This window comes from Phoenix dactylifera, chromosome 1, assembly GCF_051530095.1.
Source record: "Phoenix dactylifera cultivar Ajwa chromosome 1, Ajwa_hap1_PhDact_Kaust_v1.1, whole genome shotgun sequence".
In the NCBI taxonomy this organism is placed as follows: Eukaryota; Viridiplantae; Streptophyta; class Magnoliopsida; order Arecales; family Arecaceae; genus Phoenix; species Phoenix dactylifera.
Window position 1 is genome coordinate 6,150,439 of NC_143190.1, and position 20,423 is coordinate 6,170,861.

At 39.1% G+C, this 20,423-nt stretch overlaps 2 protein-coding genes and 1 long non-coding RNA gene across 4 annotated transcripts; 1 reads left to right on the forward strand and 2 right to left on the reverse strand.

The window, feature by feature from the left end:
* Window positions 1–4,847: 4,847 nt before the first annotated feature.
* LOC103709129 (LOB domain-containing protein 37-like) lies at window positions 4,848–6,263 on the reverse strand. The gene is made up of 2 exons (XM_008794335.5): window positions 5,602–6,263; window positions 4,848–5,487 (listed from the first exon to the last, which is right to left on the reverse strand). Exons 1-2 carry the CDS (start codon window positions 5,783–5,785, stop codon window positions 5,096–5,098), a joined length of 576 nt encoding a protein of 191 aa, XP_008792557.2. The 5' UTR covers window positions 5,786–6,263; the 3' UTR covers window positions 4,848–5,095.
* A 6,595-nt stretch (window positions 6,264–12,858) lies between these two features.
* On the reverse strand, window positions 12,859–19,065 carry LOC148715010 (uncharacterized). The gene is made up of 2 exons (XR_015976676.1): window positions 18,576–19,065; window positions 12,859–14,162 (listed from the first exon to the last, which is right to left on the reverse strand). It is a non-coding gene; the product is annotated as an uncharacterized LOC148715010 (long non-coding RNA).
* LOC103709128 (uncharacterized) lies at window positions 12,987–18,039 on the forward strand. Of its 2 annotated transcripts, none has more exons than XM_008794334.4 (7): window positions 12,987–13,205; window positions 13,390–13,627; window positions 13,781–13,971; window positions 15,722–15,957; window positions 16,650–16,893; window positions 16,989–17,096; window positions 17,654–18,039. In XM_008794334.4, the coding sequence occupies exons 1-7, from the start codon at window positions 12,987–12,989 to the stop codon at window positions 17,786–17,788; spliced, it is 1,371 nt and encodes a 456-aa protein (XP_008792556.1). In that variant the 3' UTR covers window positions 17,789–18,039. The 2 variants fall into 2 exon arrangements, with proteins under 2 accessions (XP_008792556.1, XP_088575149.1); XM_088719023.1 differs by having other exon boundaries at window positions 17,626–17,863.
* Window positions 19,066–20,423: the final 1,358 nt, after the last annotated feature.

A 20,423-nucleotide genomic window follows, 5' to 3' on the forward strand; every position in this document is an offset into this window, starting at 1 on the left:
GATATTTTGTCTCATCGCCAATGGCCTCCACCTCCCAACGCCGCCATCAACGGTCTGTACGTCGAGAACAATACTGTTGGAGAAAAAGTGGATCATCCTACAAATATAATCAAAGCACCCGAATTCGATGATAAGTATGACCCCGACAAGCATGATCTCGACATGCACGATCTCAGCATGCATGAGCTTCGAAGGCTGCTGAGCTCAGAACGCCGAGCTCAGAAGGCTAAGCACAGAAGGTTGCCGAGCTCAGAACGCCGAGCACAGAAGGCTGCCGACCTCAGAAGGCCGACCTTGTCGTTCACATGCCGCGGCCATGCCTTGCAGCAGCCTCACCGCACCATGTTTTGCTTGCCGGCCACGCCACGACATATCAACCAGGGACCATACCCTGCTACGACTGTCAACAATTAAATGCGTACGATCTCCACGGACCTTCAGCCAGCCCAAAATCTCAGGCCATCCACGGCAACTCGTTGACTCACTCAATCTCGTCCAGTCATCCACGGTAACTCATTAATTCATACAATCACGCCCAATCATGACGATAACCCATTAATTCGCCCAGTCACATCACAGATAACCCTGGCACCTCTTCTATAAAAGGGAAACTCCCTCTCCTCAGGGGACTAGGGACTTCTGACTTTGACTTTTACATACAAACTCTCTTTCTTTCTCCACGAAAGCCCCCTCTGACTTAAGCATCGGAGGGCCGGCGCCGGAAACCCTGGCCACCGGCTTCTTGCAGGTCCTCCGGAGGACGCAGCCCGCCAACGCACCACCTTCCGGAGCTCCTCCTTCTCATCCAGTGTCGCCCCCAGGTTCAGTTTCCAGCAACAAATACCATCCGCAATAGGTGGAGCTTATCATTTGACACCTTGAGATGGTATATAAAGTCAAATTAACATAGATAAGATATCAAATAGGCTATAGTGTGTATTGAAGACTAAATAATATTGTTAACTATGTATTATTTTTATTTATGGTGTACACATGTATAAGGTATGTATCAACAAAATAATAGGTACATATCTATGAATCTATGACTCTTGAGTACATACATACATACATATATACATACATACATATACATATACATATACATACATACATACATACATACATACATACATACATACATACATACATACATACATACATACATACATACATATATATATATATATATAAACTTATCAATAAAACACACATAAATATTACTTGGATATGTAGTATAATTTATTTTAAAAAATAATAATTTTATTATGTATTATCTCAATAAGATGCGTTTCAATAAAATATAAAATATATATCAATAGTACAAAGGATAATGTATGAGTAGATTGTTAGATCACTGTAGTGTTGGTCACCAAATAAGAGAGTAGCACCAAGTCTCTTTTTAGGGAAACCCAAAGTGTCAAGCTCTCTCTTTTTTTTTGAAATTTCTTCGTCGTTTTCATTAGTGAGTTCCCTATAGATAATTAAGCAATGCCTTCCAGGAGTTCCTTCCGAGATCGAATTTTGATCTCCCCAAAAGTTTTTTGTCCTCGGGTGGGCACGATGATGGATCCCATCTTACGTACCTGACTCTGACTGGCCTTAGCTGCCTCCCCCAGTCATCAACTGAGCAAAAATGCGGCAGAACTCCTACTTTACCTTATTTTCTCTGGCACCTATCGCAGATAGTAAATCTAAAAGTCAGAAAGGGACAACACTTCTCCGACCAACGAAAGCTCATCAATTATATAATTTAACAAAATAAAAAAAATAAAAATTGCACTCACCAAAAAAAAATCTTCCATGAAGAGACACCGTCCACATCCTCTTTCTTTCTTGTAAAGTCTTTCCATCTATTCTCTTCCTTATCAAGTTATCTCTCCCATTCATAAGATCTTTCTTCTTCTTTCGAGTTTTCTTCTCCTCCTCCAAAATCCTTTTTTTACAAGATCTTTGCACCTAAGAGTTTATGGAATTTAAGGAATGATATGTATATATAATTTCTTAGGTTAGACAAAGCCAGGATCTTATGTATTGGTATTGATAAAAACACTGATAAATACAATGTTCTGAAAACTATATATTGATTTACCTAAAAATATATATTGGCTTGTTAAATGACTAATTTACTTAGAGTGCATTACCTGACTACATAGTATGTATTGATAAAAAGCATATTTTGAAAAATATATATTGGTTTATCTAAAGCTGTGTATTGGATCATTACTGAGTGTGTATCAAAGAAACTTGCAGTAGGTATCAGAAAGTCGACAAATGTATATCATCTGACTATGTGGTGTGTACTTGTGAATATGATATTCTAAAAACTGCATATTAATTTGTTTTGAAGTATATATTAGATATCTAGATGACTAATTTTCTAAGTATGTATCACCTGATCGTGTACTATATACTAGTAAATACCATATTTTAGAAACTATATATTGATTTATCTAGATATATACATTAACTTGTTCGATAGTTAATTTGCTTAGTGTGTATTATTTGGTGATATAGTACATACGGCTAAAAAAATATTTTGAAAATAATGAATAAAGATGATATAATTTTTTTATATTTTTTTAATCATGAGTTTTTAATTTTTATTTTTTTTAAAGATGGGCACTATATAAAATATGATGAAATAAAAATTTATTCTATATTTTTTTTCTCATTGCATATCATTGTTGTTCTCTTGTTAGATAAATTATTATTAATCTTCTGCCTGCTTGGGCATGCAAAGTTAGCAGGGAGTTCCAAGAGATCCTTCCCAAGGTGGTAGCTCAATGAAAATGGGCGTTGTTTTCTAGCTGCATGGTTCCAAGTTCGAATCACCTTGCACGTCCATTAAAATGTGCTGGTGCATTTCAATATTAAAGTTTAATATTTATTTTATTTATAAGGTTCGCATATTTAATGACTCATGAATGGTTCATGTATTTGGGGAAATGAAAGAATTACTATTTGGGGAGATGAAAGATTCATGGGAAATAAATGGGAATAATTCATGAACCGTTTTTGAAATTGGAATTCAATGTCTATTTTGATGGGGGGAGTTACTCTTAGAATTTTTAAGTATATTTATGCTATCATTATTCTCATAAATTTAAAATTATAAACTCTCTATATAAATCCTTCTCTCCCTTCATTTCAAAAAGGGACAATATCATCTTATTTTACTCATAAAAAATATTTTGAGAAAGTTCTTGGCAAAGAAGGGTGTTTCTTGGGTGGAGCTTTGGGCTAGACTACTTGTGCAGAGTTGTCCTTGCCATAAGACGATCGTCGGGCTGTTGTATCATGGAGGAGAGAAGTCAGTATTTTCTGCTGCACCGGGTTATAGGCTTTGCCTACCGCAGAGGGCTTGAATCTCCTTAAAGAAAGCGAGATTTTTGTGCCTCAGTCCGATTGGTTTCGTCCTTTTATTGTATTTTCTCCAACAAAATGTAGTGACACTGCTTGGACATAGGGTATAGGAACGCTTATTGGTCCGCTGGTAGCTTTTGTGGTGCCAGGTGTGACGTACTCATCCTTGGGTGGGGAAGGTATGAGTAAAACTTATCTGTCCGCATGAAATATTTTTCTGGTGGGGTGGAGGTCCAGTAGGGGCTGCTACGCGAGGATGGTCTTGTCCCTTCTTCTCCCCTGCCTTTTTTTTTTTTTTAAGCAATATATATATATATATATATATATATATATATATATATATATATATATATATATATATATATATATATATATATATATATATATATACTTACTTCGATTCGGGTGGGGATGACGATGGATCCCATCTTATGCACTCGACTCTTGACGCTGACTTGTCTGCCGCCCCCAGTCATCACCCAACCCCAGCCCCTCATTCAGATGGTGGCCGCGGCGAATGCAAAGGTCCCGCATCCCACCTCTGTCTGACCAATCACTGTCCAATGACGTTTCGATCTCCCATTGGCCGGTCCTCTCTCCCTAGATTACGTAGCAGTGGACTCCACCATAAATCTCACAGCAGCACTCGTGTACGTGGAATAAGGACCAATTGGAACTCGACATGTCATCAAACAGCATGTAGGAGAAGAAGAGGATCTCACACTGGATTGATCGCCGCTGCAGGATTGCTCAGAGAAGTCTTTCTGTCAATCTCACGTGTGAAGGGGACCCAGGCATATCCCATCCTTGTCAATCCCTTCCCCCTCACAGTCTTAATTTGGTTTGTCTCTTCTCTCTCCCATCAGCCGTTTTTCTCCCACTTTCTTCCCTTGGGCAGGATATGAAACGATCCGAAATTACAGGAATATGAATGGTACAAATAGATAAATAAATAAATATATAATATATATATGCGAATTAAACTTGAAAATATTTCATAGAAATTTATCACGAGGACGCAGCGGATGGATCCATTTCTTGAACAATGACTACAGGCAATTCACACGCACTTCTTTTGCATGCCGACTACGTGGTTATTATTATTTTTTAGATAAAAAATAGTAATTTATATAATTCTAACATGAGTAGTACAATATAAAAAAAATGTTTCATACGGATATCCAAATAAGCATAACTGGTTGCAAGAAAATTGTACATGGCCTGAGCATGTTGTTTCTTAATGACAAACAGGTACTAAGGAAGGTTTTAAATTTTGATTTTCCATATGATTGCTTGAATTTTAGTAGCTCGTCAAAATGGTGTGAATAAATATATTTTTACGTATCTAACATCTAATTTAACAATTAATTAATTAATTAACTAAAATTAATAAATTGAGATTAACATTATTAGTTTTAGGTTTAATAGTATCATGAGACATGGTAGCAAGTCTGTTAGGTGCAGTAGTTCAAAAAAGTCCAATATAACAACAACAACAACAAACAACTCCAGGCTGATAAACGATATAATAATTACAAATACGTAGACTACCGACATCTATTTCATTTTTCTCACTCTTGAACTCAATGCCAGCAATTGCACCAAAATGTAAATACAAACTAAAAGAAAAGGAAAAGAAGAGAGAAGAAAAATCCTTCTGGTCTTCCCATTTCCGCATTTGAAAAACCATCAACGGGGACAAGAACACCCCTCCCCGCACCGGCGGCCGCGCTCAGACGAAAAGGTTCAAAAGCCCCAGATTTACCTCGCCGGTGCCTGCGCTCGTCGTCACCGACTCCTCCGAGTTCCTCGACGGTGTCGCCGCCCGCCGCCGCGGCTCCCCGGCCTCCGTCGGTGACCTTGGCATCAGACACAAATCCAGATCACACGGAGGAGAACCCTCCGAGGCCGTCCAGCCGATCTTGGGAGGCGGCCCGTAGAGCTCCCCGACCTCGGCGGCGGCGCCGGCGAGGTCCGGCAGCGGGCGGAGGGCTCCGCCGCGGAGCACGGTCTCCACCGCCGCCTGGCATAGGTGCCACTTCCTGGCCCACAGCAGGCCCACCGCGCCGCTCACCGGGTTTATCGCCCTCCCGCACGCCTCGAACAGCAGCGATCGGAACAGAGCTAGAACAAAATCCAAGAAAGAAATTATTAGAATCAAATAAGCGAGCGATTCATTCGAGAGCATAGGATTCGGGAGAGAGAGAGAGAGAGAGAGAGGGAGGGAGGGAGGGATACCGGGGCGGCGGGGAGAGGGGACGGAGGAGAGGAAGGACATGAGGCCGGCGCGGCCGAAGAACTTGGCGACGAAGACGGTGGCGTGGGCCTGAGCCTCCGCGCTGTCGATCCACTCCAGGCACGGCCGGAGGATGCACGTGTCGCTGCAACCTTTTCGAAGCACCCGGCACCCGTTGCAGCTCATCCTATACAAATTCCTCCTCAGTCCTCACCCAATGATAACCTCTCCGATCTCATCAAAAGAAAAACAACTAATAATTCTTTCTGCTTCGTTTCGCCCGTCAACCTCTAACTCAAGGTGCAATGATGGACGGGGAGAAGGAGAGGAAGTGAAGGGGGGCGGAAAAGAGGCGGATGGGGGACGTTTTTTTATGCAGAAAGGAGCTGGTGGAAGGACAAATGAACTCGACCTCGGGGTTTAAGAGTGGTTAAATAGAAGTAAGAGGGTGGTTAGAGAGAGTGTGTGTTCCAAGGACGTGGGGGGGTGGTGGGGGCGGCTCCGTGTTTCCGCGGAAGGGAGTGATTGGCCGAGCCGTTGGATGCCCTGAGAAGGAAAGGAGAGACGACCGCTTCACAGCTCTGGCTGATGGACTATTGCGCGTGTAATGGCGTGAGAGATTACGTAGGAGTTGGTACTGGATAAATATGCGCCTCTGGCGCCAGCGAAAGGTCGCGGCTCGTTTGCCTGCCTTTATGTAACCAAATTGGGGTTGGATGGATAAGAATAAAGCTAAGGTGGCTAGTGAGTGTAATAATAATTTAATGCAGTGTGGGTGGGATGATAATGAAACAACGATGGTGACAACGGCGTAAATGAGAGGAAGCGGCTCCCAGCTAGCTAGCATGCTCTCTTTCATTCTTCTTTTTTTTTCCTTTGGCCGATTTTACTAGTATCCTTCCCAACTATGGACCCGGCTCGATTATTCCTCCGGACTCCGACACGAATACCACGTATGATTACATCATATCTACCACCATCGAGACTACCAACAGAGGAATACGCTCTTCCAAACTCTGTGTCCGAGCAGGGAGCATCCGATCTCCACATTTTAATCGATGCCTGTGTGTTTTGAACTTGGAACCACTTGGTTGGAAGTAAGACCACGCTCCCATTGGGTTACCACCTCAGTGGCTAGCTAGTATGTTTTCTCTAAGCAAAATAGAAAATAGATGGGGTACGATCCGATCCGATTTATTTTAAAGAATCTATTGAGCTAGATCAGGATCTAAAGTTAAATTCATACCATTTTTTTGACCGAAGCTAAATTTACTGAATTTAGATCCAATCCGACCTAACTCATTTAAAATTTTTAGTAAAATCATCTAAGAGGAAAAAAATCTGGAGTACCTAAAACAATGTAGAGCCAAAATAGTATAGAACCAAAAGAAGGCAAAAAGAGAATTGTGTAAGGCTGCACTAAGAAGAGCTAGAAATCACAAAGGGTTCATGTCTTCAGAGACCAAAACATTCAATGGTTATCACTCCAGTGCGGTCGCCTGAGAATTATTAGATTGTAGACCAACTCTTTTGTGCAAATTGTCTAAACAACAAGGTTTATGTAGAGACAAAATGGACCAAGGCCTGCACTATATGGAGAAAAGGTGTGTTTGTGTTTTTCTAATGGAAGAAGCATTCAAACTAACAACGATAAATATAAATGAGTCTATTTACTGTAGGTAGAAGGCAAGTAAGAAAGCAAGATTTTCCTAAAAAAGAGCCCGTAAAGCTGCCAGACCACACCAAGCATACTACCTGAAGGCTAGAGATTGACTAGAAAAATAAAGAAACTTTTATGTATGTGGATCTTCATTTTCTTAGAAATGCCACAAGAATTTAGTGTTAGTATTGTTGTTTCTTGAAATTTTGTGGCATCAATACCTCAGCCATGTAAAACAATCCAGGGAATGCAGTCATGAACCGATCAGAAGCAAAAATTCAATGTATGAGGCAAAAAATTCAATTTTCCAAATGCATGGTGATACTTAGTACCAAAAGAATATCAAAAGAACACATAAAACTGCAAAGCTTACTAATTATTACCCTTCTATTTTCAAATACTAAAAATTCAACTCCCGAATTCGATGACAGATCCGAACCCAAATTTTTTGGATCGAGTCCGGATTATACATAGACCCAACCCGACTAGAATGATCTGTTGGATCAAAAATTATAGTAATGGACCCGACCCGATCTTTTATTGAGTTGGATCTGGATGTAAAATTAGGATCCGAACAAGAAACTGGATTGGGTTGAGGTCACTCGTGACTCGACCCGATCCGACCCATTTGCACTCCTATTCCCGAGAGTCAGCTGCCGGCAAAAGTCTAAGGCCATCAATAACATATGTTCAGCCATGTTTGAATCACTAGTAGAACTCAGATGGAGCAAGTCACTGTCCAGAACTTCTATAGGTTAGATGATCAGGTCGAGATAAGCAGCATGTGTTTCTTGCAATCTTGCCGCCCTGCATGCATGTCCGAGATAGGCAGCATGTTTTCTTGCAATTAATCTTGCCGCCCTGCATGCAAGTCCAACGCGGATTGTTTCAAATTATTCGAGAAATTTTGGATCTTGCAGCTTTTTTTTGATAAAGAAAAGTAAATCGAAGTGGACAGAAGGACGAAACTTAATGAGTTTATAACGAAGTTTGGCCTGCAGCTGGTAAAGGAAAATACTGAATAATTGGATTTGTATTGAATTGGAGTTATTGTAACCTGAACTCCATTTAATTGACTTTTAGCGGTGTGACTTTAATAAATGAAGCCAGATGCCTTTCAGCTACTGCATACACTTTTGATACTAAGATCAAGTTGGACATGGCTGAGGTGACAGAACGTAGGATACTTTTATCAAGAAAACATTACATTTGTTGCATTTGGAACAATGAAAGTAGTTACCCAAAATATTTTTAGTGAATAACCAACATGGGACTAAACATATGCCCACATAGTCCTCCCATTTAAGCCCTGATGTTCTTGTCAAGCTAAGAGTCTGAATCCATTCAAATCTAATCACAAGCACCACGACCAGTTTATGATCAGTCTCAATGAGTTCATATTACAGTATTCTTCAGACCACATGAACCATGAGCCGAATCCGTTTTGATACTATTTGCAACAACTTAGGACCTTATCCAAAAAAATTAGCCGGAAGGTATTTTTTGTTGTATAAGTACCCAAAATCTTTTCGGCCGATGTGGGACTAAACACATGCCTGTATGGATTCTCACAATATTAGTTAGACGACTACTTGAAATTATACATCTCTCGTGTGCTTCTCTCCAAGATAGCGTAGTATCACATGAGCATTTTTATTATTATTATTTTTTGAAGTCTATCTCATCCTACTTCCTATCACGAGCCTACATGATAAGGGCTCGCTCTTCCCAGCAACAAAGTAGTCGGATCTGGGGTTGCGAATGGGCCAGGGTGGAGTGATCCGACCCTAGAACAAGGTCCGAGCTTTTCAGGGTCAGGCCGAGACTTGAAACGTCTATCTCGTTTACGCTCGGCCTGGCTTGAAACTTGGCCCAGACTCAGGTCGGGCTATATTCTGGTACATCTGGCCCACGTTCGGGCAGGGCTGGGATCAAACCCGAGGTTCGAGGTATTTCAGGCTAAATTCCATGTGTGTTCTGGTACCGTAGCAATCCCATTCCCCTCCAATCATTGAAGAGAATCATCACTTCTTCTTGGAAACAGGCTTGGTATTATCATCTTTCTCGCTCGCTCTTGCTGCTCTCAATTTCCTCCTTGTCCATGATGCTCTCTCTCCATGATCTGCCTTCCCAATCCCTTTCCCTTTCTCATCTGCTGGATTCGTGAAATCCGGCAGTGAATCATCCCAAACAGGGTGTTGCCACTAGAATCCCAGGCCAGCTGAGATCGGTTGAGCCCCGAGGTGAGATTTAGATCGGTTGTGACCTGAGGTAAATACTTTGAGCTGTCCAGTGATGGCGACATGGTTGATTGTACTTTCGATGTGCAAATCCAACCTAAAACAAAGTTTTCTTGCCAAGAATTTTTTTGCAAGAGACACTCCGATATTCAAATCAGTCGAATTCTAAAAAAATGGTTGAAGAGAGAGAATTTATGGAATGAGAGCAAGAGTAAGATGAATGACTTAACTCAAGATCCTCCGGTTCCTCCTATATTAAAAAATGGGGTCAATATCCGTTATTGAAATTAAAGGATCGTGCAATAACTGCATGATAATGGCCCGTCATGCAATAACTGTACTATAATGACCACCCATGTTGTGCTCATGCCGATAATTGCACCAATTGTGCAATTATAGCTTAATGGTAATGACTTGTCATACAATAATTGCATAGTAATGGCCACCCATGTTGTGTATGTGCCGATAATTGTATCAATCGTGCAATTATAGCTGAATTGGCACAATTGCGTGACTAATGCGCATTAATCATCTTCCGACGGTCATTAAGGGAATATGTGGCACTTCTTTTCTGTTTGCTTCGGTCAAAACCCAAGTAAAATACCTCATAATATATCAAGATTAAGTACTTCGGTCTATCCAAGGTCAGATTGACAAATATTTTCCACATCACATGGATTGCTTATTCTTCTTTGCTATGTTCTTCAATTTGAAGCAAACAAAATTCTATGGGGTTGGCACTATAGAATATTTTATAGAACGAGACTCTTGTTTTGCCACATTTCTTTTAACACCTATCTTAAAAAGAAAACTCAAAAGTCAAATAAAAATAAGACTCCTACTACTAGCAGAGTCCATCAATCTCGTAACTTTAAAAAAAAATGCCAGATGATTAATTGCTTGGTGTGTATCATCTAACCATATAGTGTGTACTGATAAAAAGTGTGTTCTGAAAACTATATATCAATTTATCTGAAAGTATGTATTGAATCACTGCTAGGTGTGTATCAGATAAGTTTGCAGTATGTACCAGAAAATCAACGAGTATGTGTGGCTATATAGTATGTATTAGTAAATATGATATTTTAAAAATTGTGTACTAGTAAACACCATAATCTAGAAATTATGTATCTATTTAGCTAGTTGTATGTATTGACTTGCTAAATAACTAATTTATTTGGTGTGTATTACTTGGTCAATAATATATATTGTAATTTTTTTTATTCGTGAAATTGACGACCTTGCTAGTAAAAAAAATCTATAATTTTTAGATTTTTTTTAGATGCATTCTAAAAAAATGGTAAGATGAGAAATCTGATTTCTTGGCACCTTTTGGTCGCAACTTTTGTAGCTTACTCAAATCGAAAGCCTCTGCTTCACCACCAAGGTAGTAGTACAGTTGGAATGGAGTTTTGCTTCCAGCGATGTAGTCCAGATTCAAAACGTGCGGGCGTTGATTAAATGTTGGAGACCGAATACTTCTCATTTGGACATGCTCGGTGGGAGCGCTATTAGAAGGATCATTGATTCCTCTCTCCCGCCCGTTCGATGACCCATGCCCGTTGCCCGACTTACCACCACCATCATCTCTACCAGAACCAGCTTTTACCGCCTTTCTGCTTCGCGTTTCCCTGCGACCCAGCACTCCGGCCATGGCAGCACAAACTCTAAGATTGGTAGGGCCCATAGAAGTGAAGGAAAAAAAAAAGCCATGGGGACAAAAGTTTCCCCATACCCGCTGCTGCAGACGTTAAAGGAAGGAGAGATCTTTCGAGTGGAGATGATGGATTGGACGGGAGGACCTCACTGTTGTAAGAAACATTACTCTTTTGCTGAAAGCATAAAAAGCGTGCAGTTGCATATTTGCATCATGATTTCATCCAACACTGTACAGCATGATCACCTATCTTGCGAGTTACAAACATGGCTTTAATTTTTTTTGACCAAAAAAAAAAAACTGTTGAAGAATGATGTTTAATATAAAAGAAAACTTAGCAGACCCATTATCTTAGCGGGCCCTTGAGATTTTTAGACACAAAAGGAGTTCGGGGAAGCCTAGGGACCTTCTTGCTGTTGAAATCTGCAACTTAGGTCCGCTTACATGTGATAAATGGGGTTATACAACAGCTTTTGATGAATTGATTAAAGACACTACAAGAGTCTTCCAATTGTCTGGCAAAGAATTAAAGCCTGCAACTCCTCATCTAGGACAAGCTTCATAGTAGTCAATTGATTCACCAAGCTTTGGAAGTCATTCAAGTATTCTGTCATACTTCTTCCATCTTTGTACTTCAAGTTGACAAGCCTCCTAATCAAAAAAGCTTTATTCTGTACAGTCTTTCTCTCATACATGGCCTCTAATTTCTTGCACAAAGAGAAGACATTGGTTTCTTGAGCAACATGATGAAACACAGTTTGATCAACCCATTGTCTAATTTGTGCAACTATATTTCTATTCATTATCTTCCATTCCTTGTCGATACTCTTTTAGCTTAGCCTCATCTCCATGGATAGGTTCATACAAATCCTTACAATAAAGGATATCCTCCATCCTAGGTTTCCAAATGGCATAGTTAGAAGATGTCAATTTGATCATGCTTCCCATAGAATCCTCCATTCTAGTCACACAAGAATTTTATCAAACACCTTGCAGGCACAAAATCTTGCTCTGATACCACTTGTTAGGAAAGACCCATTTTCTAAACAAATAACTTCCCTATCTTCGTGTGAGTAGAATAAGAATACCACAATAACTAATCAATGCAAGAACTATCCAAATCAAACCACAAAAAACACAAGCAAGAGCTAAAAAATTTTAGGTGAAAAACCCTCCAATATAAGAGAAAAACCACCGGACCTAAGTCCACCTCAAACCTCCACTATTAACAATAATGGGCTTACAAAGTATCTTCTCTAAGCTAAGCTAGAGAATCACATACATCAAGGATCTCTTCCTTGAATCACAAACAAAAAGTTTATATGAAAAAGAGTTTAAACTCCAAAAGAAAAATAAGAACTATCTTACCGAATGTAGGTTTGCACAAGATTATTCTTTCTCTTGAGATATCTTAAATAACATCTTCACCTCCTTCTTGAGATGGATTTCACAAGCACTTTACCAAAGTGGCTGCCCTCTATTTACTTCTCATCCACCCTCTAAGAAAATAAATCCTAACCCTTTTTTTTTCTTTTTTTTACTTAAATTGCTGGCCCATCTCACATAAGATGGGACTCGGCCCACAGAAATAAGGGCTGTCAGATATTTCTATTCTTTCTCAATTTTGGATAATATGGTACTTTTAAAATCGTTTTAAGAGCGTCACTTTCTATGCTGACTCAAGAGTTGTCGCTAGGCGATAGAAAAATAAGATATTTTAGCCGTTTTGTATTTTAGTTTTCTATACAAAGATGGCTGAATCCTGTGGACAACCAAGACTCTTATTACTTGTTTTTAGCAGCAGCAAACCTAGAGCTTCAAATTGCAGCCATGGCTCCACAAACTCCAAGGCTGGTGGTACCCATAGATGTGAAGAAACGGCCATGGGAACAGAGGCTTCCCCTCCATAATCGCTGGCACCCTCACATACCACCTGTCGCAGATGTAACGGAAGGCGAGATCTTTAGAGTCGAGATGGTAGACTGGACTGGGGGTCGAATAGGCGATAACAATTCCGCTGCAGACGTCAAAACTGTGGACCTCACTGTTGTAAGAACTTTTACTTCTTCCTGAAAACATAAGAAATATTTGCGTCATAACTTTTGATTCATGTGAATCCAACAACAACGAATACTAATATGGCTTTAATTATTTGAATGTATTAAAATTTTTGTTGAAGAATGATGTTAAATATAAAAGAAAATTTAGCAATGGAAATCTTGACTGTCTGCAGACCCATTATCTTAGTGGGCCCTTGAGAGTTTTAGATGCAAAAGGAGTTGCAGCGAAGCCTGGTGACCTTCTTGCTGTTGAAATCTGCAACTTAGGTCCACTTCCAGGTGATGAATGGGGTTTTACGGCAACATTTGATAGAGAAAACGGTGGTGGCTTCTTAACCGACCACTTCCCTTCCGCAACGAAAGCAATTTGGTATTTTGAAGGAATATACGCATACTCCCCACATATTCCAGGTATAACCCCACCTGCCCCTCCTTTCTCCCCTTATTTCTCAGTATAAAAATTCAAGGAGGTAAAGCTTTCTGATCATCAGCCAAGTTAGTTTGAGAATAGCCAAGCCTGTACAATATTTCACTCTTACAAGAATATTGATCTTTGCTCGGCAGGTGTTCGCTTTCCAGGTTTAACTCACCCTGGGATAGTTGGAACTGCACCTTCACCCGAACTTCTGTCAATTTGGAATGAAAGGGAAAAGAAATTAGCAGAAGATGGCGCTGGGTCTCTGACACTATGCGAAGTCTTGCATCAACGGCCGCTTGCAAGCCTGCCAACTGCAAAGAATTGCCTTCTTGGATTGGTAAGAATACTGCTGAGAATTATGCAGATATTGTTTAAAGATGACAGCAGCAGTGCTTGCATTCCTCGAGTTCTCATGTGTTCTTCTTCTTTTTTTTTGTCGAACAGAACCATATACAAAATATAAGGTCACAGATCCGCTTCAGAAACTATAAACAGCTGAGGCAAAATAATTCGACTCGAAAGTCCCATCTGAACTTAAAATAAATGTTTTAGTTTTCAACAGATGGAAGAAACATGAATGCTTTTCTTTATTTGAAAACAGTAGGATCAGAATTGCCAAAGAAGCAAGGAGTTGCAAAGAGAAGAACAAAATGGCCTTTTCACTAATCTCAGATTATAATAAGGAGTTGCAAACAGTTCTGAGACAGAGATAATTTTTCACAAGAATGCCTTTTAGGATAAGATGATAAATGACATTGTAAATGTATAAATTCTTAGTTATAGAAGCAATAATACAGTATAAATAATCAGGATACAATCTTTGAGACTTGCAATTCAAAAATAAGTTTCCAACAATTGAGAGAATGTGGAGGCAGCAAACATACTGCTCTCCATATTCAGTCCAACAATCTAGAAGGAAAAACTCAAAGATGATATAAAGATGTTACTTCCTAGTGTTCATGAAGGACACAAAAGCTTTGTAAATAGTGACTTTTTATTGCACACCAAAAAGTTCATCGATCTTTCCATTTTAGCACTACAGGCTGATTTCTTAAAAAAAGAACACTAAATAATTAGACTGTAAAAAATATCCAAGTATTAAAACTTAGATAGGGAATTATAAAAAGCAACACAGGAAATTGAACTCCAACCCCCCACTCTGTACCCCCGTACCTCTATACACCTTTAGATGGTTAATGAGGCCAAATACCATAATATTATTGACCATTTTTTTTCTTTTTTTATTGAAACTATATTTTGGTAATACCATAATATTTCTGCTAAGCAAGTGTGAAATGATTCACCCGGCCCTTCTAAACTATAGTTGCCTAGTCCAAAAGGTTGATCACTCAAACCCTCACATGCAATATTATCAGTAACAAGTTCAACAACCAAGGTTCGCCGTCTCGGTAGCGGTTCCTGTACTGGTGGCATACTAGCATAGTGTCAGTACCGTATGGTACGATACGGAATTTTTTTTGGTACCGGTACCAAACCAGTATGGTATGGTATGCTCTGTGCCACCCAGTTCAGACCGGTACGGTATACCTCGCCACCAACCTTAATTGAATTCTTAGTTTTCCTCCTAATCTCCTAAACTTGCATCGATCACACAATATGGGCATATCTAATACTAACTGTTACTTCTATAGACTATAATCCCCTTGCTCCTCAAAGAGTAACCATGTCCTCTAATTTTCTGATCCAAATTCACCTCATTTTGTTACAGGTTGCACATTCAACTCCCAATATTTTTCCCAAACCATCTAGCAATGTTAATATTAATCATTTTGAGAACTTCAATTGTTTCACAACCACATCTTACTAGATTCACTAAATACCAACAACATCACACATGTAGTTTTACATACAGGTCATCTCGACAGCTTCTCCACTTTATATCATTATGGTTGCCAGGAAATGTTTACAGTAAAATCAGATACATAAAGTTAGACCGAATTTGAATTATATAAATCTACAAAACTTGTTGATGGATTGCCTAAATATTATTCATAAGAACATTTTCAAATTTATATCTCTGCATGGTTAGAACAAGAGCTAAGCATTTTATCCATGCACTTTTGAAGATTGAAGAAGGAACACCAGAATGGGAAAGGATTGCAAATGAGGCTGCAAGGACGATACCTGGAAGGGAGAATGGAGGGAATTGTGACATCAAAAATCTCAGTAGGGGTTCCAAAGTATATCTTCCAGTATTCGTAGATGGAGCAAATCTTAGTACCGGCGACATGCACTTCTCTCAGGGTGATGGTGAAGTTTCATTTTGCGGAGCAATAGAGATGAGCGGATTCCTTGAGCTCAAGTAACATCCTAATTTCTCTCTCATTATAAAATTATTTTCCTATTTCCTATCATAGTGCATACATTTAATGATAGACTCATGGTAATTCTAAAGAAACAGAGAATCTAGCATAATTTTTTTCGTAAAATGCAAACCAGTAGAATGAAGCAGCAACAATGAAAAATAATTATTCATCAACAGATCAGCACCTCAATCCACAAGATACCCCACAACAAGAAAAATAAATGAGAAATCTGCGACCAGCCCCTAACAACATCTTTAAAGTACTTCCGCATATCAACTTACCTCAACTACACTAGAAACAAGTTAACAAGCTTATTTCCATTAACAAAACCTTTGTAGTGCTTCCATGAATCAACTTACCCCAACTACACTGGAAACCAGTAAACAAGCTTGTTTCCATTTTCATACTATAAGTGGGTACAATTCATATATATTGGTACACCTGTTAAGTTCAGCATCACTAAAAACGCATGCACTATGTTGATGTTTAGAAACAATGTCCAGGAAATTCCGAACTTATAGAATATTTAAGTAATCTGACCAGCATTAAAATTTCTAGTTAGGTTATCTAATTTGAATGCCAAGATGCCGTAATATTGTGCATCAAATAACCGGACAAACAAAGTCTAGCTTAAATGACAACTTGTTCAATCGATTACCGTAATTTGAAATGCATTCGAGCTTTTCAGGTGTGAGATCTTAAGAGGAGGAATGAGAGAGTATCTAACACCCATGGGCCCCACCCAACTGCATGTGAACCCAATCTTTGAGATAGGGCCTATGGAGCCTAGGTTCTCAGAGTGGTTAGTCTTTGAGGGCATCAGTGTGGATGAGGCTGGGCGGCAGCACTACCTTGATGCAACAGTTGCCTACAAGCGTGCAGTCCTCAATGCCATCGACTACCTCTCAAAATTTGGATACTCCAAAGAGCAGGTAGGTGAACAAAACCTTGCTGACTTAACCACAATCCAATATTTCATGCTCTTAAGAGTAACGATAGCCATGTTTTGTGAATGCATCCTATTCAGGTTTATCTACTACTATCTTGCTGCCCATGCGAAGGGAGGATTTCAGGAATTGTGGACTCGCCCAATGCCGTTGCAACCCTTGCCATCCCTATTGCCATTTTTGATCAGGTTGGTAGTCCAGTGCTTGTCAATGATCCAGTGCTTGTCAATGATCCTCACTTGTATCCCCCTTCAAATTATAAACTGAAGTCCCCAGACCAGCTCCCTAATGTTGTATCTCTTCTTGACATGACTGCCTTTGTCATGCCTCTCCATTTGCACGCTACTACATAAGAAATTCCATCATCAACCCAAAAGGGATGCATTGCAGTTTCTGCAGAAATGACATTCCTTTCGCAGCAGCACTTCAAGAGATCAAATGTAAAAGACACTTGGGCCCTTTCTTTATACTTGTCACTACACCTACCTGAGAGTAATATTAGAGATGGTTTTTTAGGAGCTTCTCAATTAGAAACACATATATTACTGCTGCAAAGCTCTTTCTCCTATGAAAAACTTAATACAGAAGTACAGACTCCCGTGCAGCCAACTAAACTATGCTTGCTATCTTAAATATTAATCTCATTCAAGTCTTTGGGAGAATTTCGAGCAATAGCTGATCATAACTAATATTGTGCTTTTGTTTTTTCTCTTATATGTACGACTATGATGCAATGGGAGCAAAGGACATACGGCCAAAATCTGGGAAAGTACCAGCAGGACCCCGAATTGTGAAGAGAACACCAGATGTCCTAAAGTGCACATATGATGGAAATTTGCCCATCACACCAAATCCAGGGGCAGAAAAAAAGTCTACTTAGTGATGATCGATGCCGTTGTTTTGTATTAATTTGTGGATTGAAGGTAGCTCCTGATACAGTTCCTAGTTCTACTGTGGTCAATTGCCTCATGCATGAGTTGCTACTTGCTCCCTTTCAGAAGGAAAAAAACCAGGGTTCAAAAATATTATTGTTAAATGTGGCATATTTCCCTTATGGTAAACGTAAAATTTTATTCTCTGTTGCCGAACTATGGTAGTTATTTAAATCAATAAAAATACTTTGACCATTGATGTCCGGAGTACCAAGAGGCCATGGACAATTGTCTCAAAAACACCTTAAGATATCATACTCAACGGATCCACCCAAAAATTTATGTCAATAAAACAATATACTGGTTAAACCTTAAAAACATTACATAGGTATCCATGCTACATGTCTAATCCAATCATTCAGATTTCAAAATTTCAACTCATTTATGTTTAAAATACTGAATTAGCTTTCAAGTAGTACATGATAACTTGTGTCTGTAGTTTAAGATCATGTTCGGTAAAATTGGCGTTATTTTTGTTTTTTCTCCTCTCTACAAAACACCATAATAGATTTGTTTCCATGATGGTTCTGCAAACTGATGAACAAATGAAAATGCCAACCTTATTGATAAATGCACTAAGATGCCACAATGCAAGTCAAATGCACCAAGAATCGGCCATAAAAATTCTTTGAAGCAAGTGGCAGCAAGCATTGCCGGTACTTCCGAAAACCCACACCAACAAATTACGAGCATACACTAAAGTGCAAACCGCAAGAACGTAAAAGAACTACTTACAGCTAAACAAAATGACAAACGCCTAGTGAGCGCCAACCTCGCTGACGTCCAACGGCGCCACCTTTCAAATCTTGCTCGGCAGATCCCCATTCCTCGAATCAAATCAGATCGTATCTTTGTTAAAGAAACGAATGGATGACGGAATTGGGAAGCATGGAAGGAAATAAGGGGTGGAGAATAAAGGAGCGAGACCTGGTGGCTCCCAGGCCGACGTTGTGGTGGAAGATGGTGACGCCTCCGTGGGCGGCGCCGGAAACGGAGGTGTAGGAGCAGATCCCGGGGCGGATGGGCGAGGGCCTGCCTCTGCGTTTCATCGACAATGTGGGCTCACTCCTGGGTGGAGGTCCTCCTTCGGGAAACTTGGCGATAGCCATGGATTCGAGAAGAAGTGAATTGGGAAACGGAGGAAAACGGGAGGAGAGGCCGAGACCCATCTGAAGTAGGCGTTAAAATCGCCGACTTCAGTTTTATAACGACATGCATCTTTAATTTGCTGTTTGGCGGGAGAGTTTTTATTAAAAAAAAATATATTTGTTGTTTAGTAACTATATTTTCAAAAAGTGTTATGAAATTTTAATATATGTTTTGTAAATAAACTGAAAAAGTACTTTTTGATATTACAAAATGACTGCATGGTATTCTACAACAGAGTATAATAAAATATAATATATATATTAATATATAAATATATAATATAGTATAATATTATTATAATATAGTAATATAATATTGTATACTATAGCATAATAATATAACATAATTTGATATTATATAACATAACATATTAATGTATTATGATATGATGTAATCTAATATTATATTTATAGTATAATACAATAATAAAGATATAAAATAATAATAATATTATTATATATTAATATTATTATTTTTTGTAATTATAATATTTTATTATGGGTATTTTGGTCTAAAAAGAAAAGAAATATAAATCAAAATAGCTTCTCGATTCATGCTAAAAGTATTTTTTCGAAGAAGCTCCATTTTGGAGCTTCTATCAAGTAGTTTTAGCTTTCTGGCAAAGCTAAAATAACTTTTTAATTTTTTTTACTAAATACTCTTATTCCATCCAAAAGTACTTTTGAAGGGTCAAAAAAGAGCTTTCTAGCCCACCAAAAGCTCTGCTAAATGGGACCTTAGTCGCAAGCTTCACAAAACAGTGGCAAAGAGTCAGATTAAGTTCTGGTTGAATAAAATTAGGATAGAGTGTACCCAAAAAAACAAAATTAGTATAGCAATATATTGAACCTTGGTTGTAACAGACTCTATGAATATTATATCCAAATCCTTCGCCTTGATCCTTGGTCAATCCAATTTAATTTATCTGCCTCAATTTTTAAAACTATGATATGTCTCATTTTCAAGATAAATCAAATAATTAAAATTAAAAAGGAAAAATCTTCCATAAAATTTTTATCCAACGTTGTAACTTAGATCTAAATAGAATTTCACTCTCATAAGGGCGTTTATCATGGAGCGTGTACGTCCATCAAACTTCAATGAAGTTGAAATTGATCGGATTCGTACTTTCTATGGTGACGATGCAGATTGCATGTTTGAAAGATTTTTGAAAGATGGATGGAGTATCATCTCCGATATCGAGTGAATTTCGAAGCTTGCTCTCCCAAAGGAGCTTTCTAGCTACTGACCTCGTGGAGGACCCTTCCGGCCAAGCACATCCATCAACGGAGGTCGAATTCTAGCAGCGAATGAGAATAGAGGGTGCAAGTGGCCGAAGAGGAAGGGAATTCTGTAAGTGAAGAAATTCTCTTCATCACGAGATCCGGTCTTCAAGCCAGCAACCAGAGCAGGAGTCATCTTCTTATCAGAGCG